The sequence below is a fragment of the Phaethon aethereus genome (genome assembly GCF_964289735.1).
Source record: "Phaethon aethereus genome assembly, chromosome: 2".
NCBI classification, from domain to species: domain Eukaryota; kingdom Metazoa; phylum Chordata; class Aves; order Phaethontiformes; family Phaethontidae; genus Phaethon; species Phaethon aethereus.
The window spans coordinates 143,653,606-143,667,885 of NC_138582.1; the positions used below are offsets into that span (position 1 = coordinate 143,653,606).

General features: G+C 42.8%; 1 protein-coding gene across 1 annotated transcript in view; it reads left to right on the top strand.

Annotated features, from left to right (window-relative positions):
* Positions 1-14,280, top strand: part of SLC25A13 (solute carrier family 25 member 13) — a gene marked incomplete at both ends in the record, with an annotated part of 189,792 nt that overhangs the window by 74,582 nt on the left and 100,930 nt on the right. The window contains one exon of the mRNA XM_081996506.1: positions 12,236-12,545. Coding sequence (XP_081852632.1) covers positions 12,236-12,545 — 310 coding nt within the window. The remainder of the gene's footprint in view (positions 1-12,235; positions 12,546-14,280) is intronic.

Here is a 14,280-nt window from a genome sequence, read left to right on the forward strand (position 1 = left end):
TCTGAAGTCTAAGCCATTGCTTATGCTGTCATACACCCTTTGGCAGAAATTGCCTGCCTGGGACCTTAAGGAAAATACACATCACAAAACTGTCCCAGAGAGTAAACATGTTTGTGACCTGAATCTACTTTTGCTTTCTAAAGGCTAGTTTGAGAGAGTTGCAAAACCTCAGACTCCCCCGGTTCATTCATTGCAATTGTTGCTCATAGTTGTGGTTGTTTTCCTTCGGACGCTCATTCTCCCTTTCCTGCTCGGTGTCCTGTTTTGCACTGTTCACTCTCTCAGGCCATGGAAATAGCTTCCCTTGGAAAACAACACCGGGGATCTGCAGCTTAAAAATGTCACAGCGGTGCAGAAAGGGTTGCAGAAAAACATTCAGAAGAAAAAGACAAGTTTTCAGGAATGCCTTTCAGCTCAGAAAGTGGTCTTTTACAAAATGGGATACACTGATGATAGATAAACTGAATTTCTCAAAACTACCAGTACATGTCTGTAATGGAACAATAATGTTTTCGCTTTGCATTAATGAGAACTAGGATTAATAGTTAATGACAAAGACTTCAGGTTAAAATTAGAGCACTGTTTTGTTTTGTTTCTTGAGGAGTAGTGAACATTATACCAATTATAATTAATTAATCTATAATTCACCAATTAAATCCTTCAGTTCAGCCTTTGGTATATTCTTGGCTAAATACGTTCTTCAACAGCCGTAGCCTTCAACAAGTTTTTTTCTGTGCATCTATTAAAAATCTTTTCCCTCAACTTCCACCTAATCCAGCATGACTGCTGCAGCCTGAACGCAGAATTTCCACCAGGCATCAGATGGAAACAGTCACATATATGTGATTTCCACTCGGGAGAGCTGTAAGAATACACTGCAGCATGTCGAAACTTCAGTTCCCACTAAAAAGGAGTGGTGCGTACAGTCAATGCAATCTATTTCCCTTGATTTATTCAGCAAAAGGACTGTGCAAACCTAAAGGTGGGGTCTGTGATCCTTCTTAACCTTAGAAGAACTCTCCCCATGAAATTAATTATGCTTTAAGGTACTGCTCATCACGAGGAATGAATTCCCTCAGAAAACCATTAAAGAAACAGTGTATCTCTACAGAACACTGCTGGACCGTGAGTGCTGAAACGGGATCGGAACTTTTACATGAGAAGTTGCATTCGGGTAAATATTTTTTCTATTTTTCCCAGTAGTGTAGAATTGATATTTCTTTTGCATTTGCAAATACAAATTCATTATCCATTTGCACCCTACATCTACAATTAGTTCTAAATTAAGGAATAGTTACAGCAATAAAATCAGGTAGCAGCTGAAGCAAAAGGCAACAAAGATCAGTGATTTGTACAAATCCCATTTCCAGTTGGAATGGTTTCTGCTGTTACATGATTATAACTGTGTCAAAAGGCATTTTCCTTCAGAAACTTTGGCTCTTGTCTTGCCAAAGTACATATTCTTAATCTGTTCTAATTTTCTGCCATTCTTTAAGGACCAGTATACCTCTGTTTGAGGCTTTACAGTGTCCGATCAATGATTGTTTAAAGGGATGTCAAGACTGTTTATACAGCCCATCCTGCGCAGTCATCTACCTTTCTAGAAGACTGAACATACAAAGCATTTTAAGTCTGACAAAAAATAATTGTTTTTTCTCCGAGCGATTTTTTGTGACCTGTCCTTTTCCTCAAAGCAGTAGAATTTCTCATCTAGCATTTCTATACAACAAGCAATCATACTTATTCTTCTCCGGTTGTACTGTTTCTAATTGTACCTATTTACATTCCATGTCTCAAAAAAGAAAAAGAATGCAATAAAGAAAAAAAATGGGATTATATAAATAACTTATTCATTATACAATTGGAGATAAAATATAAATTTTTCAGCATTTTCCATTACAAGATCTTATTTTCAACTGCTTACATATTAACCTATCACTCTGGGCCAGGATATTCCATGGTAGCTGGCTGGCTCACAATGATTTTTTTTTTTTTAGAAAGTTTTAGCAAAACCAATGCAGTCATTTTGAAGAACAAGATTAAAAAAAATGTTTTCTCAATGCTAGAAAAGTTTTCAGAAAGTTAGCTGTGGCATCCACCATACTTTGGAACAGATGGATGAAAACTAATAGACAGCTAATGCTTGTATTTGGGATGTGCTCTTTTATTACCTCATGCCAGTAAAATGATTTAATTTGGACAAGATGAAAACTTTGGAAATTTGAAATCTGCAGATTCTCAGTAATGGTTTGCTCAGGGTTGGTACTTAAATTCTTCAAATGTTTGTTCTACTTTGAGCCAGCAGCTGAAGGATGTAGGCTCCCTGCATTTCCATGGAATGACTGCTCTTTGCTGTTGTTGGCTAATGCAGCACTTTAGACCCAAACTAAAATTAGGGAATTTATTTTCTGCTTCCAGTGCACAAAAGAGGATAAAATGGCTCAATTAAGGCACAAGAGAAACAAGTCAGAACTGATGTATTGGGCAACAGCAGCAGAGTTTGAGGTAAGAAAACTGAGACTGAGGAAGAGGAGACATTGAAAAAATGTAAAAGGAATGGCAAAGAGCTTCAAGCACTGGGCTAAGAAGAAAACCAGATCAACTGAAGGGGGATGAGGTTGCAAATTACAGGATTAGAAATGAGTCAGAGTGGGGAAGGCTGCTCAGTGGCAGAAAGAATGAAATAAGGACCGAGGAGAGAAAGGCGATCGGTCAAATGAGTTTCATGAGGAGCAGCCAAGGACACAGAAGAGCTGTTGGGGACAGACCAAGATATTTTCTGCACCAGAGCAAAATGTGATAGGAATAATCAAAATCAGCAGCCACCAAGCAACTGGGGGGCACCACCATTTCCTTTTGTAGGTATTTCCGAAGCTTTCACTGTCTGTCATGTACCCACTGCAAGCCACACTGTGTGAAAATCTGTGCAGTATCTGAAGTCCCTGCTGGACCAAACCTCTGAGGCAATGCCAATTCCTGTCCCTCAACACCTTGGCTGAGCTCAGCTCTAACAGGAATGGGCCAGGTGAGGACACGAGTGGAGACATCATCTGGGTGCCTGCAGGGCTGTACAGGGAGGCTTCTGTGGGGCTCTGGTGCCACCAGACTCTGTTCAAGAAAAAACACAGCTTTCGGATCACATTCCCAACCATCTTACCATCCTTTCATGGATCTGACCCAGAGAATTTAGGATATCTGTTTAGTTAGCACTAGACAGGTTATGAAAAAGACCTGACTAGGCATTTCAGACCATCTAACAGAAGCTGGATGCAGGTTGGTTATGCAAAGAGAGCCAGAGGTACTGACCTCTGAAAAGCTGGCAGGAGCGCTTGGAATCACCTTCTAATATGCAGCAAGTAGCTGACAAGTAATGATTAACAGATTCCAAATATCAACTTTAGACCATGTAGCTGTGGTCAGAATAAATGGTTCATGTTAATGATTTACGTAAGGATTTCAAACTTGATGGCACCAAAGTATCTTTCATTTTAGTACCAAGAATAAAGATCTGCCTGAAGGGAAACTGAAAGCTCAGCTATTGTGATACTTGACCTAAGTATCTAAAGTTCCTTCCTGAAATAAAGAGTGGTATCTTAGATGCTCAGACTCAGCTACTTTCTACATAATCACTCGTGAAATATTTTCTTTCCTCCAGAGATAATGGTTTGAATTGGACTAATAAGACTCTCAAAAGATCTGATTTGTTAAGCTTCACTCAAAATGTGCCAATGCAAAGTTAGATAGACAATCCCACAAAAACTGATCAGAACTCATCTCTTCAGTTCTTGTCCAAAAAGCATTGAACAACAGGCTCTGCAACGGGCACTGCAGGTCAGCATACTCAGGACTTTCAGAATAAAAAGGAGACCATGTGCTAGAGCTGAAGGTCATTTCTGCTTATGCCCAGCCTCCGCAAGATATGAGTCTCCTACCTGGTATCAAGTACAACAAAGGAATAGAGAGAAGGCAGTTAGTTTGCTTAGTTTTTAAGGGCAAATAAACCAAGAGCAGAATCTCCATTATATACCTAGGAACTCTTTGGGAACCAACACAAGCCTGACAGAGTGGGAGATAAATGCTGCATTTTGCAACCACCCAGAGTCAAGAAGTCTGACAGGTGTATCTCATTCACTATAAGAGGTCCTGCTGCTAAGTGCGATTCGATATGAATTTCTGAACAATATAACAATACTAGCAGGCTCCTTCAGGAGTCTTTTTTAAAGATACCATCCCTCAACAAGCCATACTATTAAGTAGACAGCAATACTCTTCTGAAGTTCCAAATATTTTTCAGGTTCAGCTTCCATATGGACCTCATCAAGCCCAGTGTCAAAGAGGCAAAATGAAAGTGAGTGGATCCATGGTCAAAGAAAATGCCAGTCCCTTACGGAAGAACAGCCAACCTGTAGCTCTTCAGTGCTGGTTAGCATGTTAGCATCTGAGTTGTGGCTGAAGATTCAAGAAAGGTATTGCTTTCAAATCTTAGTAGCCAAAGTTGCATGTATTCTCTCAATTTGCATTATCTGGCTGAATCTAGTAATGAGCCTCACAGTGATTGTACGTGCTCTGCACTGGCAGGGAAATACCACAAGAAGAGGAAAGTACGCAGGACCTGAGTGCATTTTATGACTACCTCTCTGATGCTCCTACAGAAGGATAAGTTAATGGATTCCCTCACCAGGCGATGAACATTTCAGTGATGTGCACTTTAACATACTCTATACTAACACAAACAAGCAAAGCAGTACATGACACAGTGGTTGTTTTCACCATGGCAAAGATGAACCTTTTTTCCCCTTTTGCAAGTTTTCCTCTTTCTCCCTGGAAAAGGACACTTTGCTGGCTCACATCTGATTAGCCCTGTTACAGTAGTAGCAGTAGAGAAGAAGAAAAGAGCTGGATTCTTTTCCGCCTCATACATCACTATCCACCCACAAAATCCTTAATAGAGGATAAATCATATTCTCAGATGGGAATTTTCCTATTGATTTCAGTGAGCATAGCAGGGGATTTTCTGTATTTATTGTTTAAATCTTGTTATCTGTAGAAATAGTGGACTAAACAACCAAAACATCTGTTGCAGCTCAACTTCCAGGAACTTAGCTGAAATCCCCTAAAATCTCCTTTTGATATGTAGAGTGTGGACATCTGGCTGGGAAAGCTCTGAGACACTGAAGACAAAAGCTGCACGACACATTTTTACTGAGTCACCACTGACCATACAACTCACCCTGAAATATCATGCCTGCTTCTGGAGCATGAAACTGTAGATCCAGACGGTTTTGTCCCACCCCTCCAAGGCTGGCTCCAACCAAACTGAAAACAACAAACAAAACAAAGAGAAAAGAAGCAAGAAACAATCTACCAAACAAGCAGCTATGTGAGCAGAGCCACCCAGAAGGTCTGATTTCCTGTCGATTCTTCCAGAATTTAAAGAGATCAGTAGCTGGGCTGACATCTTCCCCTGTGGTTAGGCTTTCCTAGTCTCTCTCTGGATATGTATTCTTTAGAGTTTATCAAGAGATGAACATACAGTGTAGCTGTTCTTCAGTGGAAGCAATGAGAAGTCTTTATTCTTTAACAGGCTGCTATTTTTTACAAAATCTGGAGGAATGTAATACCTCTGAGACTGCTACTTTTCTCTCAGGCCTGCTTGAAATTGGCTAACAGCTGACTTTTGGCCAGATACGTACAAATGCAATGTGAGCTGCCTTGCTTGGTAATGAAATTAAAAACAAGTGCTCCAAATAATTAGAAGTTATCATCTTCCCAGGTAAACACACTTGCTATCAATGCTTCCAGTCTTGTAAGTCATTAAAAACCTTTTGAACTTTTGTCTTTATACAGCTCTTTTTAACAAAACAAATACCAAAAGCTGTCACATGCCGATAACAGAGTGCTGTAAATACCTAGGTGGGTGATATTCTTGGAGTCCAAGCAAAGCACTGAAACTGATGGAAAAGCTCCAGCTGGCTTTAATGGACTTTGAGCTAGACCATCTTTCTTGAGCTGTGGAAAAAGACTAGCTCATAGTGGGTCCTCTGGAAATGTGTAGTTATAATTAATAAATGCTGTATCTCCATGGAAAATAAAAAATGATGGTGTTTGGCTGGAAAATGAAAGAAAACACTGAGTTTCAAGATGACCAAATGTTTATATTTTCAAACATGTAAGTCTGTTGAAGCTAAGAGAAACTCAGTGCTTCGTACAAAACTTTGCAGAGGTTCTGTTATGTTCTGCAAAGTCTTGGCTAACTAAAATCCAGCTGTCCCCTTGCACACAATGTATGTACAGTGTGTGCAGACATTCACACATAACATTTTATAGACATACATATGTTCTATAAAACAATGCCTAGTCTCTTCTGTGAGTAAAGTCTGGTTAAAGTAGTGTGGTTATTCAAATATGACCAATATTTTGGCAAATGGATTTATTAACAGATTTCAATCTGTCTTGTTATGGGTAGTGCTTTACATTCTATACATTTTAATGACTAGGTTAACTTTACAAATAGCAAATTAATACAGTGTATTGAAAATCTAATCTTCTTTTGGTCTTTATTTTGCAGTGATTGACAGATTTATTATAATTTTTTCCTCTTCATAAATGCTTCAGAATTGACAAGATCTAATCCCTCTTTTGGCACTTTAACTTGGTGTTGCAATTTTGTTTACTTAATACATAAAATTGCAAGAAAAAGAAGGTAATTTACCCCTTGATAAACCTCCATCCTGTTAAGTTCCATCTGTGAATAATGGCCAGTGAGCATACAATGCGGCTGGTACAGATTGGATTTGGTATAAGCTGAAACAATTCTGATGATATTGTTAGGAGCTGACATTTGCACTTATGCAAATTTTTTACTGGTTCAGAATAACAATGATTTAATGCAGCAGCACAGTTCAGCACTTGACATGCAAACACAACTGTTATGCTGTTTTAATTTATTTTTTTATATTCTCCTTATTATAAAAACAAGGAAAATATAGATAACTCCTATATTTGTAATATAATTTACATTGAGTACTTATCTTTAAAAATGCAATACTATTAGTACACAGTATGATAAATATTCTAAGCATACACAACTTGTGCTCGGTGATAAAATATTCTGAGCATGTCCTAAAATTATTCTCTCATCAGAGATGGCTTGTTACCTCCACCATCAGCAGATACTGATAATTAATCAACTGAAATGAATCTTTACAGAATAAACAAATCTGTTATACATGAAGGATGATTATGTTCTTTTGGCTGTGAAGATTTTTCATAACTTATTCATGCCAATGGTGTGCCTGAGTTATGAAGTATTTTTCACTTATGAAATAAATATAGCATCCTTTGTTTTCCTTTGTTTGTCATATATCCCCTCTATTTTCTGGGCTTTACCAACGTAAATCAGCACAAATCTACGAGCTATGCTGCTTTACACCAACAGAAGAATTAACCCTCTATTCATTGTCAGCATCAATGTTTCCTGAGATATTTCAGATACATTTCTAAAACACAGCCCTGATAAAGCATTTTCAACTGTTCCATTTTAACAGTAATGTCTGTGTAAAAGCCATCATCAGCCATAAGACAGAATCATAGCTGTCTCCTTCCAACTTTGTGAATTCCACTCTCTCCTGGTAGACGTAATACACGCAGTGGAGAACAGTGTCGTATTTTGAGATGGGAAAGCCACGAAAATACACTAACATTTGTATGGATTTTTAAATTAATTCATACTTCTCTGTGTTGCTTTTATGCTCACTTTTCCTTGAATTATTTAAATGACCTGTTTCATTTTTCATTGGCAGAAACATTGATAGATGATGAATTTTAAACATGCATGGGAAAGTATTTGAAAATCCTATGTTCTAAGGAACAGGAAACAAGATCATGCTTGGCCGACCTCCTCAGATATCACAGATAAACAACAGGGTTTAAAATACAAATACGTGTGATATGTTAAAAAAACAACAGAAAAAAAGGAAACATTGACAATCGTCAGACAATGTTTTAAAATAACCAGAAAACCAGCAACTATATTTGAGGAAATCATGTCTGCTGTGAATATTCTTCCAACAGAGAAAGAAGAATTGTGAATGATTCATTCAGACTGAGTCATACGTTATTTTATTACAGAAATTCTCAGGGTTAGGCCTACTCTGTGAGCACAGATTCTTGGCTAAGACTCACCAAAACTGATGTGCTAACTCACATCAGCCTGACATCATTTATTAAAAAACCCAAAACACAAAAACAACAAAAAAACCCAACCAAACCCTTGACCTAAGGAAGGGGATACTGCTTCATGCCTTTCCTTGAGGCTTCACTGAGGGAGAGGAGTCAATAAAGAGTTTTAAGAATTGTTTAAAAAAATCTGCTCCGGAAAACCTTGTGCTCATTTCTTTTGAACATTCAGCTCTTTCCCTCTAGGAAGGAGGCCACTTGTTTATTTTTACTATAAGTTATACCTATAGGAAGACATACTTGGTGCAAGTTTTGTGGTAGGTTAACATACAGCATGCTACCCATGCTGCTGTGTGTATAATATAACACAGAAGAAGCCATCTGGAAGACAAGTACTATGTAGTGGGGCAGACAGAAGGTATACTGAGGAAAACAGCTCAATACTTTGGATAGCATCATAGGTCTTGAGGGCCTTGGGTCAGTCTTTGCTTTACCTCAGCCTTTCACCAAGGTACTCAGTGCATCCAGATCTTTCCACATCTGATCTTTACAGAGCCAATCCTTTCCAGATCTCTCCAGATGCATTCAGATCTTTCCAGAAGATATTTTCCTGCCTTTAAGCTACACACTGCAGTGCCTACATTTTAGGCATCTGTCTGCCGGTGCAAAATCCAAAATATTGTAAGAGAAATCATAGAAAGAGTAATGAATGTCAGAATAAGATGCAAAATAGCTAGCACACTGAGCTCTGCCTTGGCTAGTCAATAGGAAAATGTTGATCCTTTACCAGTCCTTTATCAAGTCTAAAAAATCATATGAGCCCCAGGCTGCCAGTCTCCCCAGGGTAATCTTTAACACGCTCAGAAAAGATCAACTGTGCCTATTGAGATATGGTTGCTCTGCTATACAATACCCTGTTACAACACCGAGTAGTGAATCAGCTCTTATTCTCCCTTCTACATGAAAACAATCAAAGCCTAATTTTTCACCTCAAGGACAGTGTCTAGATACTAGGTTGTGACTTATTTTGGAAGCAAGCTACAGCTCTTCCTGCAAAACATGTCTCCATATGTACAAACAAACTCAAGACACCCTGTATCGGAAGTGGGGACAACTCTAGGTCATTTCTCATTGCAGAGGGAAGCCCTGGAACGATTGTGTGCTCTGTTTTGTGAGTGTTATGTTTAAGACATAGAAAAAGCCATTGTTTGAGGAGACAGAGTCTCCTAACTTCTCCAAGAAACGCTTATACGTTTTGTAATGAAAACTGACTCACAATTTCACCCTCATCCCATCACATTTTACCATACCGAAGAGTCACGCTTCTCTCCAGTTCAGCTGATCTTGGATGCTCGTCTGCACAATGACACAGTTTCACTAGAGAGAATGAAAAATGTTCCTCCTCTATTCCCCAGAGCAGTCTATGGCTTTGTGGTTAAAACATACTGAAAGGAGTATGACACATGGGCCTGAATCTAACCTCAGTCAACAGAGGACTTTGAAAACAAGTTGCTTATTTACCCGAAGACAGTGCTGTAATCTACTACAGTCATATTGCATGCCATTTCAAAAGTGAGCATTAGCCTTCACTGCCTTTTCTGTGAAGATAAGGAACTTGGGCCTGTACGTGTGCATTGGACCCAGTCAGAGACCTGCCAGGCCAAACCCTTCACACTGATCACACTCAGGATTTCATGTAAGCTAGGCAATGACCTTCCAGCCTTGTCAGGACCAAGGCACTGCCGAAGACATGCTCAGGACTTGAGGCACCTGGAGCTCTGGAAGGCTGGGCAATGAAGTAGACTAAATATAGGAATGGACCTCTAAAGGTCATCTAGTCCACATCCTCTGCAATAAGCAGGGACATGTCCAACTAGATAAGGTTGCTTAGAGCCCCGTCCAACTTGACGGATAGATTCAGACTAGATATAATGAGAATTTTTTCACAATGAGGGTGGTAAAACAGTAGAACAGGTTGCCCAGAGTGATGGTAGACGCCTCATCCCTAGAAACATTCAAGGTCAGGTTGGACGGGGCTCTGAGCAACCTGCTCTAGTTGAAGATGTCCCTGCTCATTGCAAGGGGGTTGGACCTTTAAAGGTTCCTTCCAACCCAAGCTATTCTATGATTCTATGATTCTAAGTGCTAGTAGAGCTCAGGTGCTGTTGCATTTAGGGAACAGTTGAATGAGGCTTTCTAGGGTCATCTTTTTTTCTTTACCTCTCCGAATTTCACCACCAGTCAACTGGAAACATAGGCAGTTTTTTTGCTTATGTTTTTCCTTGGAATTGGCTCAAGACCTTGTGTCAGTATAACATGATAACTGTAGTAATTCTCTTAGCAGTCTTAATGTGGAAGAAAAAATCCCATTGAAGCCTGTTTTCACAAAAGTAATGCTCAATAGGACAGGCTTTCAGCCTCACATCTAAATATCGTGGCTTCTGTATATTCACAGAACATTGTATTTGTATTCTAAGACAATTGTTATGCTATTTTCTCTGCAATTTTTCTCTTCTTAGTAGTATTATTAAAATAATCTGAGATTTTTTTTTGTTTGTTTATAAATGGACTGCTATTATCTATTTATTTATGACAAGGTGACAGTATTTACTTATCTAGTTTGCAGATAGGCACTACATGATCTGTTTTTTGTGTTCATTTGAAAAGGTATTGTTGGAGGAAGGCTCCAAGTCTTCTTTGCTCTAACTGCTGTTTTCTAGGTCAGGGAGATGCAGCAAGAAGAGAAAGGCTGTGCTGTCTCACAGAGCAGCTGAGCACATGCAGTGGGCACACAGATGTGGGGCAGGTAGAAAGGCAAGAGAATCCAGCAAGTGGGAGGATTTTACAAGAAGCAGAGACTGGAAGACTGCTGAGAAGCGGAGGAGGTAGTTAGTTATGTTGCTGGGCCTCACAGGTGATGGAAGAAACTCCCGAGGGACACAGAGATGACAATACAATTTGCTGGAAAACAGTAATTCATTAATTCACTGGACTGAAAACAAACATAAAATGAGCTGTCCCACAAAGATTTATAGTGGACAGGCACAGATGCGTTTATGAATCCTTATCATTTCTCTACTGTCTCCCCCTAAGACAATTAAAAACAATTAAGGAGTTAATTGTTCTGGTTTATATTGTAATAGATCTGTCTTTGAGATCCTTTGCCTTTTTAGTATCTTTACGAAACTCGCGTTAGGGAACGTGCTGGTAGATCCAGCTCAAAGCTATGACTAACTTGAGACACCATTACAAATGCAAAACCTCACCCCCGAGCTATGCTTAGAAGCAACCTTTACTTACACGCACGTGACAAGTTCCCCATCTGCACTACCAACCTCAGGTCAGCCTAAAATCCCCCCAGGAGCCAGAAGCCCCGAAGCCAGCCAGAGCGGGCATCAGCAGGGCTGGCGATTGCCCTGGTCGCAGCCACGGGCCTGCATGCCAAATGGTATGTGGCCAAACGTGCCCAGACAGGCTGTCTGTAGACAGTCTGCAAACTGTCTGCGAGGCCGAGTGTGCCATACTTGTGGTCATCCTGGGTACAGCTGTGGACTCTAGTGGGGGTGCTTATGTGTCATGTGCAGGCAGACTTAGGACCTAAAAAGGCAGTAACAAAATGTGGTTGAAAACATGGCTTGGTTCTTGGGACATCTGAGAATGAAGCCTTGGGTTACAGCAACTGGATGAAACATCCCTCAAAGAGCAGGGGAAGAAAACAGCTCTGGACAGGAGAGTGGGGTTTGCTGAGAGAAGCAATGCTGGCATGGCTGCCACAGTGCTTGTGAAGGCATTCGGCATCCTTCCGCTTCTCACCCCGGCATCCTGTGAACACGCTGGAGGCGTTTTCTTGGGTTAACAGCACAGGTCACCAATTGGTGACATGGTCACTCGGGACTCTCTCCAGCGGCCGGAGGGGCTGCAGGGCCCCTCGGAGCCCGGAGTCCCTCTGAGGCGATTCGGAGGCTGCTAGGCCACCAGCCGTAAACTGAGGAGAAAACGTGAGGTAAACCGGACCCTCACAGGGGTGAGTCGGTTGCCCGCCCCGAAACGCCCGCAGCCCGCCGGTGCCTGAGGCCGCCTCGCCCGCCGCCTTGCCTCGCCCAGCGCGGACCCCGCTGTCCCCGCGGGGCCGGGCCGGGCCGGGCCGGGCCGGGCGATCACGCGGGTGCAGCCGGGCCGGGCGGGGTGCAGCCAATGGGCTGGCGGCGCCGAGCGCCCCGTCCGTGCCTGGGAGAGCGGTGACGGCCGGCGCTGGCGGGCTGGTGCGCAGGCGGGGAAGCTGCCTGCCGCGGTCGGAAGGGAGGGGAGGGGAGGACGGGAAGGGACGGGAAGGGGGTGGCCGCGCCGGTCACAGCATGGCTGCCAAGGTAAGTCACCGCTGGCGGCGGGCGGGGAGGCGGCGCGGGCGGCGGCGGCGCGGGCGGCGGGCTGTCGGCGCGCGCCAGCGCGGCCGTTGGCGGCGGGGAAGGGGCCGCGGCGGGAGGCGGGCGGCGGCCGGGTTTGACCTCGGGCCTGTCCTTGGCGACACTCGGCGGGTGGCGCCTCCTCCTCCTCGCGGCTCCGCGGCCCCTCGCCGCCGGCCCCAGAGGAGGAGGGGGCGGGCTGCGGGGCCGCCGAGCGCCCGCGGCGGGGCCGGCCCTCCCGGCCGGCGGGGCTCGGTGCCGGCGGGTGCGGCGGCGGCGCGGCGGGGGATCCCCACCTGCCGGCCCCGGGGAGCGGGCCTGCTCTCTGCTTGTAATGCACCATCTGCATGACACTGCGCGGCCGCTTCCCGCCGCCGGGGTGGTGAGAGGCAGCTGGTCCCGCCGTGCCGGCGCCGCCGCGGCTCGGTGCGGCCCTCACCGGTGCGGCCGGCCTGCCGCCGGCGCCCGCGCGCTGCCCCGCCGGGCACCCGCGCCCCGGCCCGGCCGCGGCTCCGCCGAGCGCTGTTAGGCCTAGCTGTGCCTCCGCAAGCACCCCGCCATACGCATACTTACACAATATATAGGTGCATAAAAATATACATACATACATGTTATATATTGCGCATATTTTTGGACAAGAGGATGCAGTGGGTCCTTGGGACAGTGGCTGGGAGGTCAGGACCTCGCGGGGCTCGCCATGCCCAGGGTGGGCACTGATGTTGGCCCTGCCCCGCTTACAGGCCTTACCGTGATAGTCCTTTTTTGTTTTTTCTCCCATTTTCTCCATATATCTGTTTTTACCTTCTGTTTTCACACTTGAGTATAATTTCCAGCCAGTTTCACTTCTCAGTGCTCTCCTGTCAGATTGATACCTGCTAGGTAGGCTTTTGTGCTGTTTCAGAAGGATAAATAAATGGAAATACTTTTATCAATTGTTTAATAACACACTTCCATCCCAGGGGAAAAAAAAAGCCATGAGCTGGATAAAGGTCATATAAAAAATAGGTATTCCACATCTAATGGCAGATAAAATGATATGTAGTGTTGGTCTTTCAAAACTTACTACTAGGCTTTCATTAAGTTTCTTTTTTGAATACTCAGACTTCAAAAAAAAATTGGGCCACATCCTGCTTTTGTTGAAGTCAGTGATGAAACTTATATCAAGAAAACATCAGAAAACAAAACTTCTCCAAACAGCGCAAAGCAGCACATGTGCTCAGGTGGTTTGTCAGGAGTTGCAAGTTGTATTTCAGTAAGTCCATGACAGAGCTGCTCCTTGACCACCTTCCTCACTAAGAACTTGGATTATATGAAACATGTACTGTTTTAATGGATTGGGCAAGAAGTGATTCCTCTTTACTATGGTATACAAAGCAGTCATCCCGGAATCTTAAGTTTATTATTTGTAAATCTTAAATGTCTTGTCTATCTTTTTTTTTTTTTTTTTAATGATTGTCCACTGGCCCATATGCACAGCATATCAGCTACGCTTAGCAAACTGTTGGTGTTAAAAGACTTAAAAGTCTTCCATTCACTGAATTTATCAACCACCTACTTATCTTCTCCTCTCCAAGAAGCACTTGTTAATTGGCAATCTGTTTGAATCCATGTTGCTCACATATACTTAAAAAATGTTGCATGTGTAGTTAGTGTTTGACTAATCAGGCATACATGTGTGCTCCATGCTACACGTTTGCAT